We start from the raw sequence: 15,429 nt of genomic DNA on the forward strand, positions 1-15,429 counted from the left end.
TAAAAAAAAAAAAAAAAAAAAAAAAAACAAGCAAAAAAAACAGAAACGAAACTCCCCAAACTCTGATATGGTGCAATTTTCCTGGCACGTTTCTATGTTTTCTTCTAGGAATAACAATCAAGATTTCATTCTTGAAAACTTTTTAATTTTTGCAAGGAAAACAAAATCTAGCTTTGATTCTGTGAAGTCTTTTACTGCTTTTTGTTCTGCCTTGTATGAATGCAAACCATTTTGGGAAATTTATGAAATAACTTTATCTAAAATGCTGTATTATAAGACTATACAAGATACCTTAACAATGGTTAAAATTCTCTGATTTTTATGGAAAGGATTCACTTTTGCTGTTCTAGACTACATCTACTAAATCAGTCAAGGAAATTATTTCGTAAGTTAATATAGAAAACGTTGTTTGGAAACAGCATAATTCTTACTGGAGTGCTTTTTCCTTTGCTGCTGCTGCCTTTGAGAAACACTGCAACTCTGCTGAGAGTATTTTTAACCATTGATTTTTGGGATGTGAAGTTTAATTGTAAAAAGGTAAAATTCTTCTGTGTATGTGCCATGTAATGTACAGTATGACTTATATCACAGAAGTGACCCATCTGATGTGATTGCTGATTTTTTTGGTCATACTTTCCTTGCTAATCACATCTGAGCTGTTAACTAAAAAATATTCTTGAATTAACTGTGCCAAACTTCTTTGAAGCTGTAACATAATTCTGTGCAATGGTAGTTCACATTTGTAGGCACGTTTTTCAGAACTATGTATTTGTCATAGGTACTCACGCTGTTCTCCTGCAAACCTAAAGGCTTGGAGGACATTGGAGAAAAATCTTACCATCTAGGAATGCTCCTGAATCTAAATTATAATATTAGAGGATTTAAAAAAAAAATGATTTAGAACCGTATTTATGTATAGTTTTGGTTTTGTTTTGCTTATTTGAATCATATCTGAATTGTGACTGATTAACTTAGGTTTTTACTTTTTTTTAAATTATGATTACTGCTTTGGAACATCACTTTATTTGTTATATCATCTGGTAAGGTGTGCCAGAAGTATGCATTTTCACTCAGTACTTTAGTGCGCATACCAACTATTGTAGCAGACTGTGTAAGCAATTTATGTTTAAACAAAGATGGAAGGTATTTACCCTGCATAGGATATTTTGTTTTCCTTTGCTCCTGTTCCCTTTAACAAAGCTGTGTGAAATAGTTACTGCTCACCTCTGCTGACCAAGGTGTCAGTGTCCCAGTGCTATGATGCTTTTTGGGTGAGAAGCAGAGTTGTGGTACCCGCCCCTCCCAGGAATCTGTGGGATGTCGTGCCTTATAACCAAGGCAGCTGCGCTGAGTTTAGTTCCCAGTAACAATGATGTCAGGGAGTATTGTTTGGGGTAGCATAATACTTGCTTTTTTCTGCCTGTTTCCCCCCCACACACTGGGCGTTTACCCATACTGTTTCCAATACTGTTGTCTTGAGGAAGATGTCAAGGATCGCCAATAACTCTATTTTGGGCGTTCTGTTTTTAATAATACTTCACAAACCCGTCAACAAAAATCTGCTTATGCCTTGGGAAAACTATCAATTAATTTATGAAGCTGCCTTTTTTTTATTTTTATTTTTTAATGAATGAATGCAACCTTATCTGGGTACCAATAAATTCGTAGTCTTTGTGAACTGATTCTGTGACCCATTTCGCTGAAAGAAGTGGACTCCCTTTATGTTCATTTGCAGAACCTGGTATCTTTTAAAATAGTGGTTTTGGTGTACCTAATGCAAAGCCTAGGATACGTGCAAGCGTTCTGTTTGTATTACCTTTATGATTTAAAGGCATAAATGGAATACCTTTTTCATGTGCTGTTAGGGTCACTAGATCAGGGCATTGGTTTTAATAGTTTGTTCCTTTCTAAAATAAATTTCAAATTAATAAAGTTCAAACATCTTGGAGAATATGTTCAAAGGTAGAAGCATCTGTATTTTATTCTGGAGGTAGGATGAAAAACATTGATAATGAAGATGAGCTGAAGCAGCTCTTAAGATGATAGCTCATGAAAACTTCAAATTTGTCTTTTGTTTGCATTCATCTTTAATATTTCAGTATCTTATTTTTTTGTTTTTGGTGTAGAACATTCATTAAAATGGTCGGTTTTCTTCAATTCTAGTTAGATTTGTGTATCATAGGAAAAAGTCAAGCTATAAGAAGATTGTGTTAAAACTAGATTGGGAAACAAACAAACAACAACAAAAAGCAACAGCCCTGCATAATGCACATTAGGCAACAATACAGAATGGAAGGGCAGTGGGATAATTATTTTAGAACATGCAATGTTTTGAAATGCTGCACAAAATTAGTGTAATTAAAACAATATTCTGCAGTGCATTTGGTTTTGATTTTCTATTTTGATATTTTAATGAATTACGGTTACGTTCTGATGCATCTACTGTGTGTCAGAAGGCACCTTTCTAATGGCAAACAATATTAAATACTATTGTTTTTATTGTGGGGACTGTAGTAAACAGTTTGCAGAGTTGTGCTGTAATGAATACATTAGCATAGGGCACTGCTGCCTGCTGTTAAAAGCTTATAATACAGCAAATTAGATAGCCTTGGCACCCATTTTTCAATTGCACTTTCTTAGTTAAAAACTGTTAAAATATTGACAACGCTTAATGTTGCAAACTTGTCTCTTTTCTTTTTTATGCAAAAAAGTAAGTGCATGATTAGTAGCATTGTAATAAACACTATCTTTAGAATGTAATATTACTTTATTAGTGGCTTAAAACTTCTATCTTAACATTTACGTTGCAAAGCAGACCCTTAGTATGTCACCAGGGTTCTTTGCCATGGACATATTGAATGGAAGGAATTAATCTTGTAAAATATTCAAAAATCCTTTTTTTTTTTTTTTAATCTTCTTCAATACCAGGTGACATTAAATGAGCGCAGTGACCATGGGAGAGTCTGTTTGTACCAGTAAGGCTACGTGCAGGAATACGTTCCCCCTTTTTATGGCTTTACTTTTCATCAGAAGATGAATAAATACCATTTTCAGAACTAGTACAGGGGAATGGTGGGTCAGGTTTTGCTTTTATAATTGATTTGTGGAAGCAGAACTTGCAGAGAGGAAATGTACTACAAGTACTCATCTTCGTGGTGAGTGTTCTAGTGGATTTCAATGAAGTTGAGAGCCTTACACTACAGGGATGCTTAATGGGTATCTGTATGCATACTTCAGTGATGCGAATTCCATCTCTGAAGCCTACTCTACCTCTATAAATACATGCTATTTTGGGTGAGCTCAGTGCTTTCATAACCTAATTGCTTAAAAAATAGAATCTATTGAATAATGAAAAATATTCTATGAGCAGGAAAAATGAGAGGAGCTGACTTTTATATAAATTCTTAACAATTCCAAATTCTGTATTAAGATTTATTAAAAATCAAATTAATTAGTGTCTGGAAGACAATTACTTCCATCTTTACATTAAAAATTATGGCAGAGGATTAGTCATACTGTAAAATTAATGTGAACCTATAAGTAAAGCTCACACAAGTGAGCAAATATGCTCAAGCAAGTTCAGAGAGGAGAGGCAGAGGAGACTGAGAATGCACAGTGCAGGAGTCCAGATGTCTTCCTGCTGCTGTTGCTGGGACAATGGTAGGACGATAAGTAGCAGAAAGGGTTAGGTGTTTTTATATCTCTGTACGCAGAGCAAAATGAAACTTTTAAAATTTATTTTTGAGCTGTATAAAATAGCTTATAAATTATTGATTGCTGTATGAAGAGGACTTCATGGACTCGTGTGTGTATATGTACATACAAGCTTTCTGTGAAAGAGCGTTTAATAGAGAAGTTTGTTAAATTGTTTTGTAATGCTTCTGCTGAGCCATTCAGAGGAAAATAAAGGGCTGCTTGAATATTACTCCAGCTTAGGATCTGTTGCAGTGTTCGCTGCTGGGGAAAGCCATCAACAAAGCATGTAGAGAGTGACTAGAATTGTCAGATGATGAATGCAAATGTAGAAGACTTCAAAAAGTGTGTGCAGCCCTCTTTCTTATTTTTAATAGCCTCCTGTACAATTTCACTAACCGGTTACAAGGAACTTCACAAGGCAGAGTTTCTGTAAGGTGTCTCTATATACAGAATGTATCTGACATCTGGAGAAAAAACAGTTCTTCATTGCTGAGATCTGGCACCAGTCAAATGGAAATAACGATCAATATTTAGGAACCTTAACATTCATCCAAACCCAGGTGAAATCTCTGTTGGACAGGTGAAGGTTCTGCGATTTTCTGAAAGCAACTTGATGAAAGGTCTTTTTATGGGAGAGAAAAAGAAAGACGGAAAGACGTGCTGCTTGGGATGTTTAGAGCTCTGCAATTAAGCATCAAATCATACCTTTAGATGGTTAACACTTGATAAGTTTTCTTATCCATTACAAATCTCTACTAGCTACCTCCTTTGGCATTCTTACTCTATTTATAATAACCAAGCACTTTATAGCTCAGTAAAGAATGGAAGGTAGCTACAAAGAATGACTTGTATTGTTTTGGTATAAGAAATATTTTGTCAAAACTAGTTCTGAGATCAGTTTCATCGTGTAGTGTCCTGCACCGAGAGGGCATCTGATGATAACAATGTACATAAATTTTTAATCTAGTTGTAAGGTAAAGGAAATGTCTTTAAGGGAGTGATTTATGAAGAGTTCAGCATGCCTTGGCATCAACCATATAATGATTCAGTGTGCTATTTATAACTCCTTAGTCATTGAAAATATAAAAGCAAATAAAATATTCTGTAGTGTATCTTTATTTTTAATCTATGTGTGGGATGTCAAAAATTGTCTTGTGGACGGGACATGCTTTTATGAGCCTATAAATATTTAAGTATATGAGAATCTGCACCCAAGTGGAACATGTTGCATGTAAATTGTCTTCTAAGTTCTTAAATTTGGGTATTTAAAATTTTTTTGCTGGGTTGAAAGCAACACATTAATATTACGCTCTAATACAGAGCATAACATTTTGAATGCAATGTGAAATGTGTTGGTTTAGTTTATTGTAACGCTATTCCGAATTCACAGGAGAAATCCATCATATGGTAGGGGGAAGAAGGACAAGGGCTAATCATGAGCTCTGGTATATATTTTATACACATAATATGCATACATCCAAATATTCTGGGTTGGTTTCTAGCATGCTTGTACCAAACAGTGTTTTCTTTAATATCAATGGATACCTATATATGGAGAATAATTTAACATGTAAGCACAGTTAAACTGATACAAAAACAAATTACAATCTGTTGAAAACGAATGAGTTATGATTTAATCATGAGTAATAGAGTCTGTAATTCAAAAAACGTATATATAATCTTGCGTCTAAAAAGAAATTTGATAAACATGGTATAGCTAAGTTATACACAGCAAGGATGAAGAGTGAAAATTCTGCTGGACTCATTTCTGGAAGGTCATCACAATCTGGTTTGCAGTAAAGACTAATACTGTCACAAAATATTAGGATCACATTATTAAATTAAAATAGTAATGTGGCCTGATTGTAGTAGCAATCCTTATCACTGCACAAAAACTTAAAAAATGCAATATAATAATTCTGAAGGTTGATTATAAATGTAATCAGTTGTAGTAAAGTGAATGATGAAATATTAAGGGTTTAAATTTACTTCTTACTATAAAAGTTCTGAATTTTTGTTTGCATTTCAGTGATATTGTAGAGCACTTCTTTATTTTGTTTGAACAATTTAGGAGCTCGCATGAGGTTAAATTGGCTGTTTTTTTTTTTTTCCTTTGATATATGCAATAATGTCAATGAGCAATAAATTGCATGTTGTATGCAAGGTATTGGTACTTCATAATAAATGAAAGAAACAGTTTCTTATTTTGTGATTTTTTTCTTTCTTAATATGGTAGTAGCTTATGTACCTATAATAATAAACGCATTATAAAAGGACAATTTACGTTGGGTTCAGAAGCAGCTGGCTCATCAGAGTATCATGAAACTGTGTGCTGCATCTTCATTTCTCTCGAAGAATGTGGGGAGTGAGTATGAGCTCTGAGCCAGGCTGGCTGGACTTCTGAAGGGTGAAATTCTGTGTAGGACCTCACTGGGGCCAGGAACGTAACTTGAAATTATGTTGTGTATTGAGGAAAAAGTTATGTTTATATCAGGTAGTATAGTTGTATTGTACTGTACTGTAGTACCACGTTTCAGGATGTAAACCACTTTTCTGCAGGCTGTTGGAATAAAGAGCTACCGTCATGTGCGTATTATAGATGCGATGCATTGCACAGTCCTTTCCTGAATACTAATACAGGCACTTAAGCTCCTTAGTATGGCAGTTCTAGATTCTATACGTGTGCCTACGAACCATTAATTGCATAGTAAAGCTTGGAGCTTTCTCTTAGCATGTTCGGAGGAAGTTGCTGATTTATATCTTAGCCATTGACTTCCAAACACAAGAATTGCTTGTGTTTCTCTAAGCTTTCAGGTGTATTATGCAGCGGTTAAGTTACTAGAAGAAGATACAAAGCAGTGCAGTGATTTTTAATTATTTTTTTTTCCCCTCTCGTATTCTAAGGGGGATTTTGTGCCATTTGTAAATTATATTTTTCAGAGTACTAATCTTGCACTGTTACTGTAGAAAATTACTCATTAACCAGTCGATCTGTCTGGAAGTGACTCAGGCTGGGAATATCTGGAAACCTTATTTGGGGTCAGATGCTATATAGGTCAGATTACCAACTGCTTGAGAACAGACAATGGGGGCTTAGTGGGAGGCCTGAGTTTGGCACCGGATGGCTTTTACCACTGAATGGTAGAAAGGAAGGACTAAACGTGGCTGGGAACAAGGAATACCTTTTTCTGAGCCATTCTTAACTTGAAAAATTCAACAAATCTAGCTTGAAGTCTGAGAAACCTCTCCTAAGATACAGAAAGTGTATTGTGTATCCACTTCTGTGTAATGTTTTGGGGCATAGTTGCTCTTCATTTTCTCCCTCATGTTTTCTTTTCTTTTTTTTTTTTTTTTTCAGTCTTTTGTGTTCTTGCTGAAAGCTTTCTTTTGTTTTCAGTACTTGTATTGGTGTGATACTTCTGAATTAGTTTATTATTATTTTATTTTCTTAAATCTTCACTGTGGATATCTAATTTTGTAGATGGTGGACTTCTGTTGTATTTTCTGGTTTTGCTCTGCTTTTCTGAAGTTGAGTCTGCAGTGTAATATACTTAAAGAGAGTGTGTGCCTCATGGAGGTTGTGATCCTGGTTGAGTGATGCTGGAAACTGGGGAGACAGCGACCTACTGCTGTCAACGGCACACTGTACTTCGAGAGAAGTGGAAGTCTGTAGAGAAACGTGCTCTATGGCAGAGTCCTTCTGCCACTAACCTGCAATGTTTGGGATCAAAGATGTCACTTAGCCTACAAGAGGCTCTTATTCAGCTGCCTCGTGAAGTGCAGCACGGGAAGACCGAAATCTAGTTCAGTGCTGTTTGCACAGCTGTTACGGAGAGGATTCAGCAAAGCCAAAACTCATAGAGAATAATGTTTTTGAAGCCATGTAGCAACTCCGTGCCAGACACGGTGCCAGGCTCTCGCTATGCTGTGGTAGTGAATTCCGGGGTGCAGAAAGACAGCCTGGAAACAGCTTCCTCTGACAGAGTAGACCACAAAAGCGCAAGAAGGAGTGAAAGGGCGGGTATCTGACAGAGCTTTACACCCGCGCGGTGTGGCCACGACCCGTTTCTGTGCTAATTGCGGCTCTTGGAACACCGGGCGCGGCCGTAGCAACGGCTCGCGAAGCCCTCAGGCGCGGGGTGCCCTCGGCTCCGCCTGTCCGGGTTCCGGCGGCGCTGCGGGTGCGAGGCGCCTCCCGCCCCGTGCCGCTGCCGGCCGCCGGGGTGTGCGTGGGGCCGGGGAGCGGCGCGGGCAGGGAGCGGCCCCGCTCAGGCGGCCCGGCCCGGCCCGCGGGGCCTCGCGGCGGGCGGGCGGCGGCGGCGGCCCTCAGCTGGGCGCAGGCGCGGAGCGGGCCCGCGGCAGGCCCCGGTGTCGGGGCCGTGAGGGGAGCGCTGCGGCGGGTCCGGGCCGGGCTGGGCTGAGGCAAGGCGGCGGCGGCGGCGGCGCTCGGGGCCGTGAGGCGGCGGCGGGAGCGGAGCGGAGCGGAGGGGGGCAGCGGGGGCTGGGGCTGGGGCTGGGCCGGGCCTGACCTTGCCCGCGGGCACGGCGGGGCGCGGGGCTTTGTGGCCGCGCTGTGTTCGCTGTACGGGTGTTTGGTTTTTGTCTGCCTCAGGAGCTCGCCGCAGGGGCCATGGGTCTGTCCGCCTCCTCCCCGGCTGCTGCAGGCCAGCCGCCCGCTGAGCCGGCCAAGCTGCACCAGGCGGCGTCGCCACCTGCGGAGTGCCCCATGCACCAGGAGACAAAGAGCGGTAATTGCGCTTGGAGCTGAAACAAAACTAACTTCTCACACTGAGCGCTGACAAATGTTTCTCTCAATATTTCTTCTACGACAAAAACTTGAGTTGTTCCCTTCCGTTGCAAGTAGTTTGCAAGTAGCCATTCATAAAAAGAAGCCAGGTGACCATAGAAAGAAGTCAGAGAACCTGTGGGTTGCGCCTGTTTGCCGTGCTGCAGACCCCCAGGACAATGCGCAGGTCACTGGATGGTTGCTGGGAGCAGGTGGTTGTCGCTGGAGAACATGCATCTGGGAAAGGGCAGCAGGAGGGTGAGATAAGATAAATGTCAGTATAAGGAGAAATCAGCGCTTTGTTGACAAAATGAACACACTAATTAATGTTGCTGTGGAAATTCTGGCCACAGACAGCTCAGTGTAGGGTCCAGGATGGAGCAGGATATAAGCATTCAAGGGCTGTGTAAGGAGCTTGGATCTTAACATGGTGTTGGGTTCTAAAATAGAAAAAGTTGGAAACTGTAATAAAGTTCAAAAAGAAAAAGTGAAATACCAGCTTAATATTTACATTAGCATTCAATGAACTGTTTCCCGTGTCCTGTCACATCTTGGAGGCTTCATTTTGTAGCAAAACACAAACTGTTTTTTTCCTGTCTTTCAGGTTGTCCAATGCACATGAAGACTCCTGAGCATAGGACTGAGAGCACAGATAATGTTCCTGCACATCAAGAAAGAGCGTATGAATACGTAGCATGCCCGGTGAAGTCTGGTGCATCTCAAGGGAATGATGACATAGATCCTAGCAATATGGTAACTTTCACTTAGTTCACATGTTTTCTTCAGTCTTGTTTCTCCTGAAATATTATCCCCAAAATGCAAAAAGTGTTGCTGTGAAGATGGAAACTGGTAATTAATGTTATTTTTTCATTTTTAATTTGCTTTTTCTGACTGTATATCCAAATATTTGTATAAAAACATGTTAGATTTTATTTGACATTCTCTTCTTCAAAGTTACGTTGGTTTGATAAAAGGTGTTTTTCCAGTTTGTAGGTATTTCGTGTCGCATATTTCTATCTGTTAGTTGGATGCATGGTTTTTATGTTACATTAGTGGTTTCCAGGTTCTGTGTAACAGCGGTATGCATAAGTTCTGATGTAGGTCTCTCCGAGATTTCCTCTGATTTACAAAAAAGCACTGCTGATTTGAAAGGTGAAGTTTAGACAAATGGTGTCCTTTAGTCTTCAGTTGACAAAATTGTGGAAAGAGTTTTACAAAAAAAAAAAGAGAGGTAACTTTAGTGGACTTACAAAGGCTGAACTTCTTGATCTTTGTAGCAGCTGATTAATTATGCTTAAATTTTTTTCAAACACTAAAATAAACACCCTTTTTCTAGTTCATTGTTCATGTTCATATGATTTTCCTTGTTTTCTAGATGCCTCCTCCTAATCAGCTGCCATCCCCAGGTCAGCCATTTCCATTGTCAACTGTTAGAGAAGAATCTTCCATTCCTAGAGCACATTCTGACAAGAAATGGGTCTATCCTTCAGAGCAAATGTTTTGGAATGCCATGCTAAGAAAAGGGTAAATACACAGAATTACCAAATGAAATCTGCGTGAGCCTGTAATGTGAGATTTATGAAACAGTATCATTAGTTGTTATTCATCAGTAATATTTAAGAGTTTGTGGCAGCATACTCCAAGCAGCAAACAATTAACTTGAGTTTCTAAAAATAACCATTTTTATAAACAGCTTTAAAATAAAGGGTGAGCGGGTCTCAAAGGCCACAATCTCTTTGGTGATCTGCAAGATGGTAGAGAATGTCAGGCAACTGCCACTAGCTCAGAAATTGTTCTTAAAAGTCATGCATAGGTTTGGAAAAACTTTGTATGACCGCCTGCTTTCAAATGCATTTGGTTTCAGGCTAATCCTATAAACTGTCATTTCTATGAATCCAAGAACTTTTATTTTGACTATGTAAAATTGCTAAAAAAATTGAAAATAAAAATTGACTACTAGATATTTTCTGTCTATACAAAACTTAAGTGTAGGCAAGATCTAACTGGTCATTGCATTGTTTGTACATTCTGATAACTTTCTGATCCAGAAGAGCTGTTGACTTTGACTTTTTGTTAATCTATTGACTACAATTCGTGTATCTCTGTGATGATAACGTTGACAACTATGCATTTACACAGAAAATGAACTGGTTCTCAAGATGCTTCAGCGATGAGCCAGCAGTTAGCGTTCTAGCTCTGTCTTTGCATAAACCCTTAAATCTCTTGGTTTAAAAGCCCATCAGATAAAATGAGGAAAGTGGAGGAATTACTCAGTTGTAAATTGTTTTCAAATTCTTATTTTTAGGTGGAGGTGGAAAGATGATGACATAACAAGTGAAGACATGACTAACATCATTAAGATTCACAATCAAAATAACGAGCAAGCTTGGAAAGAGATTTTGAAGTGGGAAGCTCTTCATGCAGTGTACGTACATATGAAATTAAAAGCGAGTCCTTTGGTTTAGCTTTTGCTTTTGTACTCCTTGGAATTAGGATGCCTTTCTAGTTTTTGTGAATATATTCTGGTGCTGATAAATCTTAAAAATCATGATCTTGTAGGATCCCCCATTTTTATTGCCGGGTAGGAAGGTTATTCAGAAGAGCTTGACTAGAACTAAATAATTATGGTGACAAAACTGATCAGCCTTTCGGTGGTGTGTATGTAATGTGGATTTGGAGAAGTAAAGCTTCTTACTGCATATGGTTATTTGGGGACTACTTAATTTCCCTCTTTGTTATGAAAAAGGTGAGGGATGTAAATGTTTTATACTGGTGATTCTTAAACTGCATCAGTTTCTAGGTCAGTATAGTCCCTGTTCCTAGAAGATGCAGACTAGTTAAACATGATGTATATATAAATTGTTTTCTGAAATTCTATGACCTTCGTTGCAGAGTGGTTTGGATTATGTTTTTTTCTTTTGTTCTTTAATCGTTTTCTATTCTCTAATCCATTAAATTTGTGGATTAGATTTGTGGATAACTACTCTGTTGATGAGTTAGAACAGTGATGTGGAGCATGTCAAAAGTACTTTATCACTAAATGCTGTCAAAAACTGGGGACTTTTCAAACCATAAAAAATAACTGGCTTAGATCACTGTAACCAATTTTTTACTGTTGCTATTTCTCCTATCCCATTTTTCTTTTACTAAAATAAATTATTGTCATGGTTTAAACACTTAAAATAAGACCTTGTTTTTTAAAGGTAAAAACCATTTTCTCTGTTCTAATTGGGTTTGTAGGGAATGTCCATGTGGACCATCACTGATGCGGTTCGGAGGCAAAGCAAAGGAGTACTCACCAAGAGCCAGAATACGTTCGTGGATGGGGTATGTGGGCATGAAAGTAGGACTTCTGGTGAGGTGGGAGAGTAGGGAGACATGTCTGAAAACATAGTGTAGAAGTAATTTAAAGATATTATGTGAATGAAATTGCAAGTTATAATTACCAGAAGATTAATGTAGTAGTGAGGGATCTTATACCAGGATCTGGATAAATAAATTCTCTTTAAATACAACTTCCACTCCCTCTCCCAGTTTCATACCATCTACACATTAAACTGTCTGCACTGTCTATTATCTGTCTTCCAGATATGAACTTCCCTTCGACAGACATGATTGGATTGTTGACCGATGTGGAAAAGAAGTGCGATACGTTATTGATTACTATGATGGCGGAGCAGTAGATAAAAACTACCAGTTCACTATCCTGGATGTTCGGCCTGCATTTGATTCTCTCTCAGCTGTATGGGACAGAATGAAGGTAGCTTGGTGGCGGTGGACGTCATAACTACTACGCTGCTCCTGCTGTGTGTAATCAGAAAGGAAACCACTGTCTTCTGAGAATGCGGATAAGTGGACAGTAGGACTTGAAATAGAAGTTGACTCCAACTGTGATTTTCATCATCACCACTGTTCTTTGGGGGGGATGTTATGGGTGACGGGGGTATGGGGAAATGCCTTGTAAAGCACACCAGTACTCTATGATATATTTTCAATTAAATAATAAAGTTACAGTAGTAAAAAGATGTATCTTAATTTTCTTAAGAGTTGGGATTTTTTTTTTGTCACAGATACTGTGTAAGCTTTCTTTAATTTCATGCCTCCAGTGCTGTGCCAAACACATGAGGTTTCTGGTTCTTCTGACTGGAGTTTTGAGTATTACTTGAAAAATAGTGAAAACTGGAAATTTCATGAATGGTTTCACGTAGTTACACTACTTATGTACTCAGATGATAAAGCATAAAAGATTTGGTGTTACAAACTGCATAGTTTAACTATAGAAGACTACATAATGGTTTTTACATGAGCGCTTTGCCTGTTCAAACACGTTTTCTTAGAAAATTTCAGTCAGATCTAGTCTGTTAAAAGAAATACAGTATGAGTATTTTTAAAGGTGTGTTGAAAACGTGGAGAATATACTCATGCTTTAATTTGCAATTTATCTTGAACAGGTGATTTAGAGGCAGGAAAGTAGTGTATCAGTTGGTTTTTCAACAATCTGAAAGGGGATAAGGTTGATCTTTACTGGATATTTATTTGAGTATTTAAAGGGTTTGTTTTATGATGTAAGAAAATTTTAGTGTGCTTAAGTATTTTTGTCTTTATTATGTCAAGACAAGCTATATTTAAAGAATGTTTCATGTATTGCATCTGGATTTTGTATCTTAGTTTCATCAACTATAGAGTAGTGGTTTTTATATAAATAATGCAGAGTCGCACAACCGTGTATGACTGTGTAGTCATGTTTCTGCATGGTGATTATAGTGAGGCATATTACAGATGTATAGATAATTTGGCTAAAAGGATATCTGAAGTGCGAGAAAATAAGAATGATTTGAGTGTTTTCTAAGACTTATGCATGTTAATGCTGTGAAGCTTAAATATGATTGATGTTTGTGCTTAATAAGGGAAACTAACTTTTTTTTTTTTTTTAAGTCTTCCAGTGTAATAGCTTTATTCCTCCCTTTCATCATACGCTACTGTTGAGAATGAGACCTCCCTGCAAAACACTTGGGAATAGAAGGAATAACCAAGTATTATGTTGTAGCTTCTCAAGTCAGAGTTTCTTCATGAAACTTCAAAACTTTTAATTGGGAGGAACCAGCTGTACAATAATTTTCTGAAAGTAGCTATTTTTAACTGAAAATAGAAGCCTTTTTATTTTATTTTATTTTATTTTATTTTATTTTTAGTATTTCAGTAAAGTAGCTCTTCCCATTTAGGAAAACTATTCAGGGAAGCCACCATACTTTGTAGTACCAACAAAGACAAATGGCTCCTACTTCAGAGGCCACAGTCCTTCAAGGTAGAAATAAATCTTAACCAGAAGTCAAAAATGCTAAAAAAACTTAACCCTCATTCTTACCCATTTCCACTTTTCCACATTCCTTTTCCCTCTTTTTCAGTGAACCATATATATATAAATCAAAAATAGCTTGGAGAAAAAAAGTAACCTTTAATCTGAGGAAGCAATATATATACTAGATACGAGGAGTGCGTGAGCTTGTATGAAGCATTGTATCTGATAAAAGAGATGTTCCTCTCAGTTCTAACAGCAAAGACTGAGGGCCACAGCTTTTTGATTTTTTTTTTGATTATTTGTTGTTTCTATGTATGCATTTGGTAACGATATATGTGGAATTCTGATTCTGTATTTCTCACAAATAAATATGGAAAAGGTACAACAATGGAGGGAGTGCTTTAGAAGCTTCAAACTAACTAGCCTGTACTGTTGATTTCGGAAGCTTGACATTAAGTGTGTTACGAAGACTTTAATTGCTAAATCTGATAAAACATGTCTTATGCCACTTCATGAGTTTATCTTTGGTTATGTTCCCAGTTTCCTAGATTCAAAATTGTTCTGTTTTAATTCATTCTACTGTTCTGGAAGTCATTCAACTATTAATAAAATGCAGTTCTTTGTCATTCAAACAAAAAGGAGAATCAAATAAATATACTTTTCTTAACGTTGGTATTTGGTATATATTTCTAGCTTTAAGAATTATTAATATAAGCTCTTGTATGTATTACATAAGAATTCTTATAGTCTGTTACATCTTTGAATATGTACTGCTCATACACTTAGAAGACAGAAAAAAAGAAAAAAGGACTAATTCAAGTAATACCCAACCAAACCAGCAGATTTCAGAATAAGAGCATATGACAATTATTTTCATCCTGAGTCTAGCTAACTTCAGAAGAGAGGAATTCAATTTTTTTTTTTTTTTTTAGTAATCATTGGAATATAAATTAAATACTTTCTACGAGACTTTTCTAAGACTTAATGAAATAAACATGCAATTTTTCCTTTTTAGGTTTGGGTTACCTTCTGCATGATGTTGGCAATTCACTATTTCTAAGATAGGTGTCAGTGTGATTAGAATTCAAATATAAAACTTAGAAAACAGTGATTTAAATTGTAAGTTTTACCCTTTGGGGGATGGTTTCACTGTAAAACTATTATCTAGGGTTGCTAAAAGGTAATTGTGTGTGTGCAAGTAAAAATACATATCTATATCCCTCCTATGTAAGTATAGAAAGGTATGTAGCATTGATAAGAAAAAAATATATGAAAAATGATGAAAAAAAGTGAAGTGTCCTGATCAGGCCCTCACATGGCATATTTGAGCACTGTCAAGCTCCCAATCACAGTTAGGCTGAAAGAAGTTCAGAACCTGACTACTTTTAAACAAACTTAGTAGGCAACTTCAGCATGCATTTTTACTCTCAGTGAAAGAAAACGCATTCCATTTATTACACTGTCTTTGTTCAAGGTAAATTGCAGGCAAAGATCTATATGCAGTGAGTCAAGTAAGCATTGATTCTTTTGGCATTGTTAGTAAGAATCTATGGTCACACTAGATACGTCATTTTGTAAAAAGCATCCTTTCCTATTTGTGTTAGATGATGAATCACTTTTATGTGCATCTTCACGAAAAAATGGCTTG

General features: G+C 37.4%; 1 protein-coding gene across 1 annotated transcript; it reads left to right on the top strand.

The window, feature by feature from the left end:
- Positions 1-7,929: 7,929 nt before the first annotated feature.
- Positions 7,930-14,573, top strand: HCCS (holocytochrome c synthase). Its single transcript, XM_082766117.1, has 7 exons — positions 7,930-8,118; positions 8,309-8,444; positions 9,087-9,235; positions 9,858-10,006; positions 10,788-10,907; positions 11,723-11,809; positions 12,071-14,573. Exons 2-7 carry the CDS (start codon positions 8,327-8,329, stop codon positions 12,267-12,269), a joined length of 822 nt encoding a protein of 273 aa, XP_082622243.1. The 5' UTR covers positions 7,930-8,118; positions 8,309-8,326; the 3' UTR covers positions 12,270-14,573.
- Positions 14,574-15,429: the final 856 nt, after the last annotated feature.

Source organism: Aythya marila (assembly GCF_965140915.1).
Source record: "Aythya marila genome assembly, chromosome: 8".
In the NCBI taxonomy this organism is placed as follows: Eukaryota; Metazoa; Chordata; class Aves; order Anseriformes; family Anatidae; genus Aythya; species Aythya marila.

Excerpts from the sequence above, each read along its gene's own strand:
- HCCS (XM_082766117.1), top strand. The coding sequence starts at position 8,327 with ATGGGTCTGTCCGCCTCCTCCCCGGCTGCTGCAGGCCAGCCGCCCGCT. Across the intron at positions 8,445-9,086 it reads GCACCAGGAGACAAAGAGCG|GTTGTCCAATGCACATGAAG; the intron begins GTAATTGCGCTT and ends CCTGTCTTTCAG. Across the intron at positions 9,236-9,857 it reads ACATAGATCCTAGCAATATG|ATGCCTCCTCCTAATCAGCT; the intron begins GTAACTTTCACT and ends CTTGTTTTCTAG.